Here is a 13328-nt window from a genome sequence, read left to right as displayed (position 1 = left end):
CACACACACACACACACACACACACACACACACACACACACACGCCCTAGCTGAACTCCCCCCATCAAGTAAAAGGTCCTACTTCAAATGCTCTGCTTATGTGAGGTCACATTGATAAAATAGAAGCTTCAAAAATTTTGTTTTCTGCTTCTTTTATAAACCACTTCTTCATAACCTAATTAACATCTCTGTGATCTCTAAAAATAGTACCACAGCTATAAATTTATGTTTGTCTACTCATAAGTAGTTTTTTCCCCTTGAAAGCCTGTGATTAAAAGATGATCCTTCATTTAGCATGATCTATGAAAGTTTGAAATGCATATACAGAGTAGGGCCTTGGTGGCTCATGCCTGTAATCTTAGCTATTCAGGAGATTAACATCTGGAGGATCTTGGTTTGAAGTCAGCCTGGGCAGAATAGTTGGTGAAACTCCATTTAATCAGCAAAGTGCCAGCCAGATTAGAGCACTAGCCTCGCAGTGACCATCACAAAAATCAGTATTAAAAAACATATATTTTTCTACTTGGGATTGAACCCAGGGCCTCACATATGCTAAGTGTATGTTCTACCTCTGAGCAATATCTTAGCCTGTTTGTATGTATGTATGTGTGTATATATGTATGCACAGAAGAAACTGATCATTGTTACTGCCTATAGGGAGAAAAATGAATAATGAATATTTGGGGACAAGGTAGCAAGGAGATTTATTTTTTTTGGGTCCGGTCGTGGGGCCTGAACTCTGGGCCTGGGCGCTGTCCCTCAGCTCTTCAGCTCAAGGCTAGCGCTCTACCACTTAAGCCACAGCACCACTCCCGGCTTTTTTTCTTTTTTCTTATGTGGTGCTGAGGAATCGAACTCAGGGCCTCATGCATGCAAGGCAAGCGCTCTACCACTGAGCCACCTTCCCAGCCCCAGCAAGGAGATTTTTATCATGTAACTTTTTGCTTTTGATGTGGGTGAATAAATGCATGTACTCTACCTCCAGACCACCACATAACCTTTATTATTATTTTTTTTGGGGGGGGGGTCTGGTCGTGGGGCCTGAACTCTGGGCCTGGGCGCTGTCCCTCAGCTCTTCAGCTCAAGGCTAGCACTCTACCACTTGAGCCACAGCGCCACTTCCGGCTTTTTTCTTTTTGCTTATGTGGTGCTGAGGAATCGAACCCAGGGCCTCAGGCATGCAAGGCAAGCGCTCTACCACTGAGCCACCTTCCCAGTCCCACCTTTATTATTTTTAAGCACCCTTTTCATTATATACTACATCCTTATTCAGTTCAGGCCAGGAGAAGTGGCTCAAACTTGTGATTCTACTCCTGGGGAGGTAGAGGTCTGGACAGCTAAGGGATCAAAGTTCAAGGCCAGCCCTGTCAAAAAGACGTTCTCCAGAAGCATAGAGAAGCACAAGTAGGATGATAACAGCCAAGTCTGGACTGGGTGTAAAGTGACACCTTACCTCGAAAATAATCAATTCAAAAAGGGGCTGAAGGTGTGGCTCAAGTGACAGAATGCCCATCTGGCAACCATGAGGCTGTACATTCAATCCACAGTAGTACCCCCCCCCCCAGAAATCCTTTTTAAAAAACACTAGCCTTATAGGGAAGACTTTTCCTTAATCCCAATCTTTTTCTTTTGTGTTTGCTATTTGTTTGTTTGGTTGTGTGGCTTGAACTCTGGGCCTGGGAGCTGTCCCTTAGCTCTTCAGCTCAAGGCTAGCACTCTACTACTTGAGCCACAGCACCTCTTCTGGTTTTCTGGTGGTTATTTGAAGAGTCTCATGGACTTTCCTGCCTGGGATGGCTTTGAACCGTGATCCTCAGATCTCAGCCTCCTGAGTAGCTAGGATTACAGGTGTGAGCCACTGGTGCCCAGATTGTGTTTTTGCTTTTGAGACAGGTTCTCACCATGCATCTTAGTCTGTGTAGTAACCCCAGTAGTGTCAATCGTAAGATCCTCCTATGTGACTCTCCTGAGTACTAGGATTACAAGTGTGCATCACCATGCCCAATTCTGTTCTCATTTAAGCAAAATATACTTTCAATTCAAAGCAGAATTCCATCTTAGTTTTGAGGGTATTTATTAGATTATATAACATACATTTCAATAACTACACTAGCTGCCCTAAAATGTATTCACCCATAATCTGGCTTTATTTTCATCAGCCATTATAGAAAAGCTTCAAAATCATTGTTGAAGAAAATTGCTGCTTTACTAGTATACAACTTTGATTCCATCATAACCAAGCATATGCAATATAGAACTGCTTCAGCAGATAAATAGTTACCATCACATAGACAAAACTCAGCCTGCAATGACACAGGTTAGAAAACAAATTGTGCTTATGTTACAGTGCACCTACTGAAACTCTAACTTATCTGCCATAGTTTGAAGTACACCAGGTACACACAGGCCTATGGATTCTTCCTACTTTTGTGAATCTGCTATTTTCTTGAGTCTTTCAGAATGAGCACTGTCGAGGAAAAAGCACCTCTTTCAAGGCTAAGCACTGTCCCTGGCCCAAAGCAGGTGCTCAAAGGTTTGTTGGGTTAATGTCTTTGGCAGGTCCGGGATCAAGCCTCACAAAGAAAAAAATTCCGAAAGAAAAAAAAAAGCAAACTTACAGAAAAAAGAAAACAAGAAAGAATTTAGGAGATCCCTTCCTAACTTCAAGAAGTCACTATTTGATAAAGGTGAAAACTGGATAATTAGTATACCAAATGACTAAGATACTTGGTTAAATGGGCTCTAGATATCATTCCATCTCAATCCCAAAGTAACTAAAAACTGAGTATTTAAGCTAAGCATCAGTGTCCTATGCCTGTAATCCTAGCTATTCAGGCAGCTGAGATCTGAGGATTATGGTTCAAAACCAGCCTGGGCAGAAAAGTCTTCAAGACTCATCTCCAATTAACCAGCAAAAACACTAGACTGAAGGCACGGCTCCAGTGGTAAAGCACTAGCCATGACCAAAAAAGCCAACCAAGAGCATGAGGACCTGAGTTCAAGCCCTCATATCCATATATGCACACCCATGCACACATTTAGAAAAACACAAGTAAACATTGGATTCTTCTACGTATCTATTAAATATATATGTATAAACAGTACGTCAATAATTTTTTAGGTAGAAAATATAAATGAATACTAAGAACTTGCTTTGAGAAGGAAAGGATTTTCTGAGAGAGAGAATATGTGTGTGCGCGTGCATGCGCGTGCGTGCGCACGTGCACACACCCTGGTACTGAGGCTTGCACTTAGGGCCTGGGTACTGTCCCTTAGCTTTTTTGCTCAAAGCTGGCACTCACTGGCTTTTTGCTGGTTAGTTGGAGATATAGGTCTCATGGATTTTCCTGCCCAGGCTGGTTTTGAATCTCGATCATCAGATCCCAGTCTTCTGAGTAGCTAGGATTATACGTGTGAGCCAATGTACCCAGCAAAGAAATCATAACAGAAATTTTATGTATCAGAAAGACAAGAAGAACTAAATGACATATGACAAAGGAAAAATATCTGTATGATGACAAAGAGTTAACATCCTTAGTATATTCAGAGTTCTTACTAATCCATTTAAAAAGAAATATCCTGATGAAAAAAAATAATGAATGCAAAACATGAACAGGCAATTCACAAAGGCCAGATACAAATGGCCATTGATTAACAAGATTGAGCCTCAATAATAATCCAAGGAACATTAATTTAAAAGATATCCATCCAAGTCTGGGAAAGTATGAGAAAATGGCATTTTCCCAGACTACCCTGGAAATTGGGATAGCCTTTTGGAAGGTAATGTGGTAGTACCTACCAGCAACTCCAAGTCTCGGCAGCCATTCTTCCAAAATGTTTGGCTCATAGCTATGTATGTTTGCATATGCCTGTAATCCCAGTTACCTGGGAGTTAGAGACAGTCTGAGGTGAGCTGGGGCAAACATTAGTGAGACTCTATCTCAAAAATAAGAAGATGCCATAGAGCACATCTTTAATTCCAGCTACTCAGAAAGTAGAAGTAGGAAGATCAAGATTTGCAACCAGCTTGGGCAAAAAGTTAGCATGAGACTCCCTATTTGGAAAACTAAAAAAGCAAAATGACTAGGGTGTGACATGGTAGAGTACCTGGTTAAGGCCCTAAGTTTAATCCCCAGTACTGTGGTGGAAAACAAACCCAACCGACCAAACAAACCAAAAACCATGACTTATTTCATAAGGAAGTTCAATCTTGTACTATTTTTAAGAGCAAACGGTTGAGAAAAACAATAGGGGGGGACAATGAAATGGATGATGGTCAAGTCAGCACCAGACTACACTGCTATTTAAAAGAAGTGAAACAAAAAAGTAAAAATAAATAAAAGAAGTAAAGCAGAGATAAATATACACGGGGAAATCAATGTAGAATATGTGTAATGCCATCTTGTTTGTTAAAAATACAAAAGATACATATAGTCCTAGAAGATTTAGAAGAATCCGCAGTAAGCTATGAACAGTGGTTACTCTCAATAGTGGGAGCAGAGAATAAGGAACTTTCATTTTTGTACAATTGATATTAAGTGGCTTAATTTTGCTATAAAAGCATGCAGTACAATGAAACCCTCCACTGAAAAATGAGTGCAAGCTAATTTTTAAAAGTATGTATTATGTTTGCAAATTTTTTAAAGATACTATCTCACTGTATCTGTCAAACTCACAATCCTCCTGCTTCAGCCTCCACAGGTGCTGGGATTATATAAGCATATACTTCCAGGCTCAGCCTTAGTTTTGCAATTTTTTTTTGGGGTCCGGTCATAGGGCCTGAACTCTGGGCCTGGGCGCTGTCCCTCAGCTCTTCAGTTCAAGGCTAGCGCTCTACCACTTGAGCCACAGCGCGACTTCCGGCTTTTTTTCATTTTGCTTATGTGGTGCTGAGGAATCGAACCCAGGGCCTCATGCATGCAAGGCAAGTGCTCTACCACTGAGCCACCTTCCCAGCCCTGCAATTTTTTTTGGGGGGGGGGTCCAGTCGTGGGGCCTGAACTCTGGGCCTGGGCGCTGTCCCTCAGCTCTTTAGCTCAAGGCTAGCACTCTACCACTTGAGCCACAGCGCCACTTCCGGCTTTTTTCTTTTTGCTTATGTGGTGCTGAGGAATTGAACTCAGGGCCTCATGCATGCAAGGCAAGCGCTCTACCACTGAGCCAACTTCCCAGTCCCCCAGCAATTTTTTTAAAAATAAAAATAAGATGTTAAGCATTTATCTACTAAAGATACGTTTTATTATTTGAGCTCAAATGACTGTCTTTGTCATTCCTAAGTAGTAAGAGTAATAAAGTAATAAAAATACCTCTTCCTTGCTAAATTTCTTAAGAGAAATAGATACTATCACCACTACTTGTTTTATACACCTATTTGTTATCTTAAAAAAAAAAAAAAAAGACTATTAGCTGGGCGCTGGTGGCTCACACCTGTAATCCTAGCTACTCAGGAGGCTGAGATCTTGGTTCAAAGCCAGACCAGGCAGGAAAGTCCGTGAAACTCTTATCTCCAATAAAACCACAGAAAACCTGAAGTGTCGCTGTAGCTCAAGTGGTACAGTGCTGGCCTTGAGCTGAATAGCTGAGGGACAGTGCCCAGGCCCAGAGTTCAAGCCCCATGACCACCAAAAAGAAAAAAAAAAGACTATTAAAAAGAGAAACTGGGCCGGGACCTAGTTCAGGTGTAGAGCTTACTATGTACAAAGTCCTTGGTTCCATCCCCAGGGCAAAAAATAAACATAAAAAATGGACAAACCACCCCCAGGCCTAATATCTACCAGAAGAAATTCATTCACTGCCCATATTATGTTTAGTCCTCACATTTTCTGAGACAATGAACAAAGCACTAGCCATATGACTCTCACCAGTATAAATACATGGAGTCCAAACAAAATCCACTCAGCCAAGCCCAGAGCACACATCACAGTAGTAAAGGGAAATGGTAATTTGAGTCACAAGATCAGGAGCGGAACTAAATCTGAGACCCGAAGGCAGTGTGATGTTTTTGTTTAAAATTTCCTCTATACCTTCTCTTCTCCTCCATTCAAACCTTGCTCCTTATATAATCCCTAACTATGCTGATGGCTGGAGATAGCTTAATGAGGTATCTCAGAAATCACTAGATAGACACGACAAAAATACTATTCAGGATCAAACTGAAATCACAATTCAGTCAGCAAACTGAAATCACAATTCAGTCAGCCTATGTGAAAACTCACCTCTTTCTTTTTTTGTTGGAGAAGAAATAGGAAAATTCAACTGGATTCTGCTTTACTACACAGAATCTTTGAAATCCAAGTGTCAAAGTATCAAATGTGGAGTGACTACTGATTAAAAAAGAAACCAGCCTGAGAGGATGAGCCTGATAAAAGTTTTTATAAAACTAAAGTATTGAAATAGTCTAAAATGTAGCTAATATGGCAACTAAGTATCAGACCTAGAATGAGTTGGCTCTCTACTTTTCAAAAAGCACTCATCTTGCTCTAGAGTGGAAGAGACAGATGAGGGTCTGGATGCTGTCTTTTGTTTCCATGGGACTAGTGTAGCAAGCTATGAGCCATGGGCTTTGCTGTTCTGTGACAGTTTCGGAAGGGTGCCCTTTGAAGGGAACACACACCAGTTTCCATATCTAAAAATGCTTTACACTGCTCACTAATATGGAACTGTAAGTGACTGGCTCAAAACCAAGGCAAACAAAGCAAGAGGCTGAAGACCACTAGGCAACAGCAGCAGCTAGCACAGGTGAAGAGCTCAGGACAGGTGTTTGCCTGCTTCTAGGTGAACTGAAGTTGCAGATCACCAGTTCCGGCTCTCATCTGACACCCGCCCCCAGATCACGCTGTAGCTACCAAGTAACTCTACCCAAACTGACCTTTCAGGGCTCAGGGAAGTGACTTTTTTTTATTATATGGCACAGTTTGGCACAGTTATGTCATTAGTCTTTGGGGTAGTTTTATACTGTCCAAGAGTAGTGTATCTTTTTTTCCTTTTTTTTTTTTTTTAAAAACAGATGGCCAAACCAGGACATATACTAAAAAAAAAAAAAGGAAGGTTACTTACCTGAGCCCTAACATCCCAGCTACCATGGAATCCTGTTGGAGCTGGTCTACAGAAGCAAGGTGTATTCTGGGGAGTCACATGTCACATCAAAGCAGGAACTGGTGAGTCTGTATTTTTATGGAGCCTAAAACAAAGAAAATTGTAAGTTGAAAGTCCCCATTGAGCTGCACGACCTTTTTCCCAGGACTATTTGGGATATTTTGAAGATAAACGCATAAAGTACTTTGTTACTTCCCGACTCACCTAGTTAGAAAGCAAAGGATAAACTGCAAATTACTGACACGTAATTGCACAATGCTAAAATAAAGATTAATGTTTGTTAGAATCAACAGTATCACAAGGTCTTGTCACCTGTAGGGGACACTTTGACAGTGTAAAGCACACCATGAGAGATCATTTCTAGCAAGTATTTCTTCCACTACATCATTCAGAAAAACTCAAGGCAAGAATGTATGTTCAAGAGAACATACAACATCAAAATATCCCCAAAAGATCATGCAAAATCCAGAGACAAAAATCTTCCTTCTTTTTCAAGCAGCTGGAGCTGCAAAGAAATATTATAACATCATGTAAAAGACTTCAACCTGAGAGGAAAAAAAGCACCATGTGTCCAAGTGCCTGGGCGATCCAAATCCATCATTTAAAGTATGGAAAAGTGTCTCAGAGCAATTACTTTTCAACCTCTCAGATCAGTAAATCTCACTGCTCAACAAACTTACTTATTAGTTTGATGGTTTCTTTTGCTTTTTTTCCACAGTCTCACTACTGTTTACCAGGCTGGCTCCTCTCATCTTCCTGCCTCAGCTTCTTTTGCTTTGGAATTCATGTTCAAAATGGAGTTCTGTCATTAAAATTGTCACCATTTCCTTCTTGAAACCTAAACTGTCCCATATTAGCTATTTCTGATACCTTGCTGGCCCAACAACTGCTTTATACTGAAACAAAAAGTAACATTATACAACTCAGAGACCATTCACACAATTATTCATGGAATCAAATCCACAGGAAGGGCACTGCCAACCAAGTCCTTCACTTGTCACTGGTTAGTAGCTACCTAGTGGTACCTAGAGTTACCTTTTGAGGTTCAGTGAAACCTCAAAATTCCCTAAAATGAAGTTAAATATTGAAGAAGTTAGTACTTCTTGGTCACCTGGATAATAAAAAACAAACCTGTATCTTGGTTAGGAGGTGTTGAAAAGTCCCAGTCCTCCCATCTCCCCCCATGGTACTAGAAATTGAATCCAGGGAGACCCGGAAGCACTCTTGACACTTAAGTCATGCTCCCCTCCAGGTCAGTTATCCTCCTACCTCGGCCTCCTAAGTAGCTGAGATTACAGACATGTGCTACCACCTCCAGCTAAGTCACAGCATCTCAAGGCCACAAGTTGTTTAATCTATTTGCAACTTTTAATTTTATTCATCTACTTTTTATTCATTTATTTTTGGCAATACTGGGGTTTGAACTCAGGGCCTTCTGCTTGTTAAGCAGGTGTTCCACCACTTAAGGTATGCCCACCCCCCCCCAAGCCATTTTTTATTTTTTTTATGGGGCCTCAGGCTGAACTCTGGGCCTTAGGTGCTGTCCCTGAGCTCCTTTTGCTCAAGGATGGTACTCTACCACTTGAGCCATAGTACCACTTCGAGCTTTTTCTGTGATTTAACTGGAGATAAGAGTCTCACAGACTTTCCTTCCTGGGCTGGCTTTGATCTGCAATTCTCAGATCTCAGATTCCTGAGTAGCTAAGATTACAGGCATGAGACACTGGCACTTAGCTTGTTTTTTTGTTGTTTGTTTTGTTTTTTCTAAACAGGGTCTTATGCTTTTGCCCAGGACTGCCCTCAAACTTCATTCATTTTACCAATGTCTCCTGTGTAGCTAGAAATATAAGTATGTATCACCATACTTGGTTCCTATTTTATTTTTGTGGTGTGGGGACTGAGCCCAGGACCTTACACATGCCATTCTAGGCAAGTGCTCTACCAGTAAACTCTACTCTTACACTCCCGTTTCACTTGTAAATTGAGGGAACTGGACTAAGGGTTCTATCTCTGAAAGTTGTCTTTAAATCAAGAGTTCATGAAAAAGAAGCCAAAAAAATGAGTACAGTTAGGTGAAAACACAAGCAAGCAGGTCAATATATATATAACATCCTCGGCTCTTATGCAAGGAAGACAACAAGCAAGCGGTCTTACTAAGGTTTGGTCCTGTCAGGCTTCAGGGCCAAATTAACAAAGAGCTCAGACATCTGCAGTAGCTGAAAAAAAAACTACACGCTATGGTGAACACACATCTATATGCCAGCAGACCTAGACAGTGTGCCTTGAAGATGTTAAAAAGCCGAGGCTTTGTTCTCTACACGAATGGTCATACCCCTCCTTTGCCAGCATCCACATTCCTACTCCGGCTCAGTTACTCCACACACTATACCTACCCGCAAAGTGGTGAAACCAAGTATTTAAGCAACGTCATGTCAATCAAACTTCCCGAAGGAAAAGACTCCTTTCAAGAGAAGGAAGAAGAGAATTAGGGAAAGCAGAAGAGCATACCTTCCGTGGAAGCAAACTCCAAGAAGGAGTGGAGCCATTTATACTGGTCCTACCTGAAATGATGTGGAGGTTCGCTGGCTTGACTGGACAACAGCCGAGTGACTGGAAAGGACTCGGATGAAAGCACTGAGGACAAGGTCCTCCCTTTGGAGGGAGCGGCAATAATGTTCTCTACCCAACCAAAAACCTCTGTCAGACAGCCTCAAGGACGGGTCTGCATGGATGTCACCAGAGCAGAAGGAGATGGAAACAAGGTGTCCTGCCACACACAGGCTCTGGAGCTCTCCATTTTACCCTGGTGCGCTTGAAACACTGGTTACTGCAAATGCCATTCGTTTTCTGTGCTTCTTTCCTCCCGAGGGAAAAGGGAAAACTCAAGGCAGCCTGATGACAAACTGTTCTTAGCCAATTAAAATATCCCCAGTGATAGTCATCTTTGTTAAAGATTATGGGTTCTAAGACATCTCACTTATCATGCAAATAGTCCTAGGCAGGTACAGTGGGAATGTAATAATTTTACCTGGCTGTTCTGTATTTTAGGTTAAGGAAATGAACTTCTTGTCCCATCTTCCTCAAGGGGAGAAGGATTATCCAGGTGGGGGCAACAGCACATTGGATTCTAGCGAGGTTCTCTCTTTTCTTTCAAAGTCCACAGCTTCCCTCCCTGTCCCTCTAGATTAGGTCTCACAGAGGCCAGGGAGTCAGAGGAAACAACTCTGGCTGGAAAATTACATACAATAAACACAGAATGCAAAACTGTTTCAGAAACCTCCAAATAACACTGTGATCTGTTTTTATGCCCAGACCTACCTCAGGATCCAAACAGCATAAAAGTGGAAGCAGAAGGCTGGGTGAGGATGTAGCTCAGTGGCAGAGTGACTGCTTACCATGAGTAAGCCTTATGTTCCATCCCCAGAAGCTCAAAACAAACAAACTCCAAGGAGAGATGACTGCATATTACATTCTTATGAGGTCAAAGACCTGGTATTCTAGATTTAAAGCATCTAATGCAAAATTGTAATAACAGGAAATAGGAAAGTATGATAGGTCAGTACTTCAGGAAAGCCACATACAGTTTCTTCAAGTTGTCGGAACACACTGGCTTCAGATACCACCAAGCACTTTGCAGATAAACTTCATTCTCAAAGCTGCCTGCACGGTTGAAAGGTTTAAGGATGTAACGAACAGCTAACTGGGATAGGGGTGTGTTCCTGAGGGCAAACACCAACTACCGAAACAAAGCAGAGACCTCAACTTGTCGTGCCTCACGCTCAGATGTACAAACCCTGGTATCGTCAGCAAGTGAGGCTCATACAGCTATGTGGATGGGCATGCACTCTGGTGGTGGGCAAGCTAACTGATTTGGCATGAATAGGTAGCTGATCTACGATCATTTACTTTAATCAACTGTGTTTCTACAAGGCTGACTGTATGTACTCTCTAGGGTTCTGATATACCCAGGTAAGAGAATAAAAGCAAGTGTTCCCTAGGCTTCTTGACTGGGATTTGAAGCCCATGAATAAGCTATTTCTCCAAATCCCTGGTGGAAATTCCCCAAAGACCTAAACAAAAATCCAGACCCCATCTTTTTATAGGAATCCAGTATATTGCAAAAGGCCCAAGAGGTCAGCTTAATCTTATTAATTGCGATTGGTTAGATTCCAGCTGCAGAACCCCACATTTTCCTCTCAAATAGGAATTGCCAGGCCAAACATGCTTTACTCATATAGTATAAGAAAATACCCAGAACTTGTGAGAACCGTACACCATCTAAGCCACTCAGCATCACACACCAGTAGGCTCAGTTCCATCATCACCCACAGCCCCCTAAATTCGAACCTATCATCTCACGGTTTGGGGTAATGATCCCCATGGAGACACAACGTGTAAATGGTTCAGCAAAGCCCATTTGTGTTCTTGGAAAAATAAACAGAAGCACACACATACCTGCCTGACCATGAGTCAGGAATATCAGTTTTGTGGTGGAACCCATTTCTGCTGTCACCAACACACAGCCGAGCACACAACATAAGCAAGTAGCACAGAAGTGTCCCCTAGCAAGATTTTCCTCCTAGAGTCCAAACTTAGCAATGCCATAAAGGGTCTCCTCTTTGAAGAGAAATCCGTTTAGAGTCCACAATGACCTTAAGTCTTCAGTGCAAAATCTCAGAAACATCGCCCCTGCTACATACTTAAATGTCACCAGAGTTCCAGCAGGGGTGGCTTGGTCATAACCAAACTAAAGAGAATAAACTTTCTTCCAGAGACAATCGACAGGAGTCATTGCAATGCGGTGAGTTTGCCCCATCTAGTACTGGTGATCCTGAGCGCTTCAGGACAATGAGAACCCGTTACATACAATGTCCCACTCCACTTATGTAACTGGAAGATCGCCGGCGAAGCGGGGGGGATGGGAGAGCGCTCACATTCCGAAGCCACAGCACCCTCAAAGAACCTCTGAGGTCCATGGAGGCACGCTCTCACGCAACAGCCCCAGGTGCTGCCGTACGCGATCCCCTAACCACCGTTTCTTAGAGCAACGATAGCCACCTCTTTATGATGAGTTGTGGGACCCCAGGAACACAATGTCTAGACCTTTTTTTGTGGGTAGACAACAATCCTCACCTACTTGTTCTTGATAGTCGGGGAAAGGTGCTGGAGGACCGACTTGCTCGCAGTGGGGGCACAAAGTCATGGAATGGAAGAGAAGGAGGGGGAGGCAAAGCCAGGAGATGGGGGTGAGAGCGCAGGAGCCCTTGTGGCGCACTCTCCCGACGGGAGATGAACTGCGCACGCGCGCCGGTGGGGGGGGGAGAGTAACGGGAGAGGGGGCGCGCGAGGGAGGGAGAGGGGAGAGCGCGATCCAGGGAGAGGCCGGGGCCGCGGGCGCGCGACGGCGCGGCGGCCCAAAGCCCCAAGAAGGACAGGAGCGCGCGCAGCTCCGACAAGGAACGCTGGGGCAACAAGGGTGCCCGTAGGGCTGGGGGCCGGGATGCACACAGATGGGGCAGGAGGGAGAGAGACGCCAGACGAAGGTGGCTCCGGAAAGAACGCGTCGAGGACCGTCACCCGCACTTGCGGGTGACCAGCCGAGGGGAGAATCGTCGCCGGCGGGAGGGGGAGGGTAGAGAGGAGGGACGCCATCCGCCAGCCGGGTCGCCCGACCCCACGAGCCCCTCCCGCGCCACGTCCCGCCCCTATCCCCCGCCCCCCGGCAAGGGTCCCCGCCCGCGGCCTCAGCGGTCCCACTCACAGTCTCTCCTCCTCGCCTCCTCCTCCTCCTCCGCTCGGCGCGGCAGCGGCGGCGGCGGCCATTTTCCGGACGGCTTTTTACCACAGCCCTCTCTCCGAGAGGAGGGAGCGCGCGCGCCACCGACGCCGGGACCCCGCACGGCGGACGTCGCGCCCCGCCCTCCCGGGCGGCCTGCGTGCTGCTGCACCTGCGTGCCCGCACCCCGCCTCCGGCGCCTCCGAGGGCCTGCCCTCCATTGGCTGTGGCATCCAGGAGGAGGCGGGGCCTTAGTGCAGACGTACTCAATTGGTAGAAGTTCCCGTCAATTTCAGCCGGGAAAAGGGGTGGATCGCCATCCAGCGGTGGATTGGTTGCCACCGACTGTCATTTGGGGAAAAGAGGTGGCTTGAACTCGGAGGGGATGGTTTAGTGGGCGGAATTTGAATGCTAAGGATTAATGGGCCCTTGTGGACGCTGGGGCCAGCGAAGGCCT

At 44.4% G+C, this 13328-nt stretch overlaps 1 protein-coding gene across 2 annotated transcripts in view; it reads right to left on the bottom strand.

The window, feature by feature from the left end:
• The window catches only part of Mecp2 (methyl-CpG binding protein 2), a 73282-nt gene extending 60288 nt beyond the window's left edge, over positions 1 to 12994 (bottom strand). The window contains exons 1-2 of one of the 2 annotated variants that reach the window (XM_070039476.1): positions 12857 to 12945; positions 7057 to 7180 (exon numbers count right to left, since the gene is read on the bottom strand). In XM_070039476.1, coding sequence (XP_069895577.1) covers positions 7057 to 7082 — 26 coding nt within the window. In that variant the 5' untranslated portion in view covers positions 7083 to 7180; positions 12857 to 12945. Of the gene's footprint in view, positions 1 to 7056; positions 7181 to 12856 lie in introns of both variants that reach the window. The other variant, XM_070039475.1, reaches the window with a different exon arrangement.
• Between the last annotated feature and the right edge of the window lie 334 nt (positions 12995 to 13328).

This window comes from Dipodomys merriami, unplaced genomic scaffold (assembly GCF_024711535.1).
Source record: "Dipodomys merriami isolate MVZ:Mamm:240054 unplaced genomic scaffold, mDipMer1.0.p SCAF_3, whole genome shotgun sequence".
In the NCBI taxonomy this organism is placed as follows: domain Eukaryota; kingdom Metazoa; phylum Chordata; class Mammalia; order Rodentia; family Heteromyidae; genus Dipodomys; species Dipodomys merriami.
Note: the sequence above shows the minus strand (reverse complement) of the source record. Positions and strands in the feature narration are given on the sequence as shown.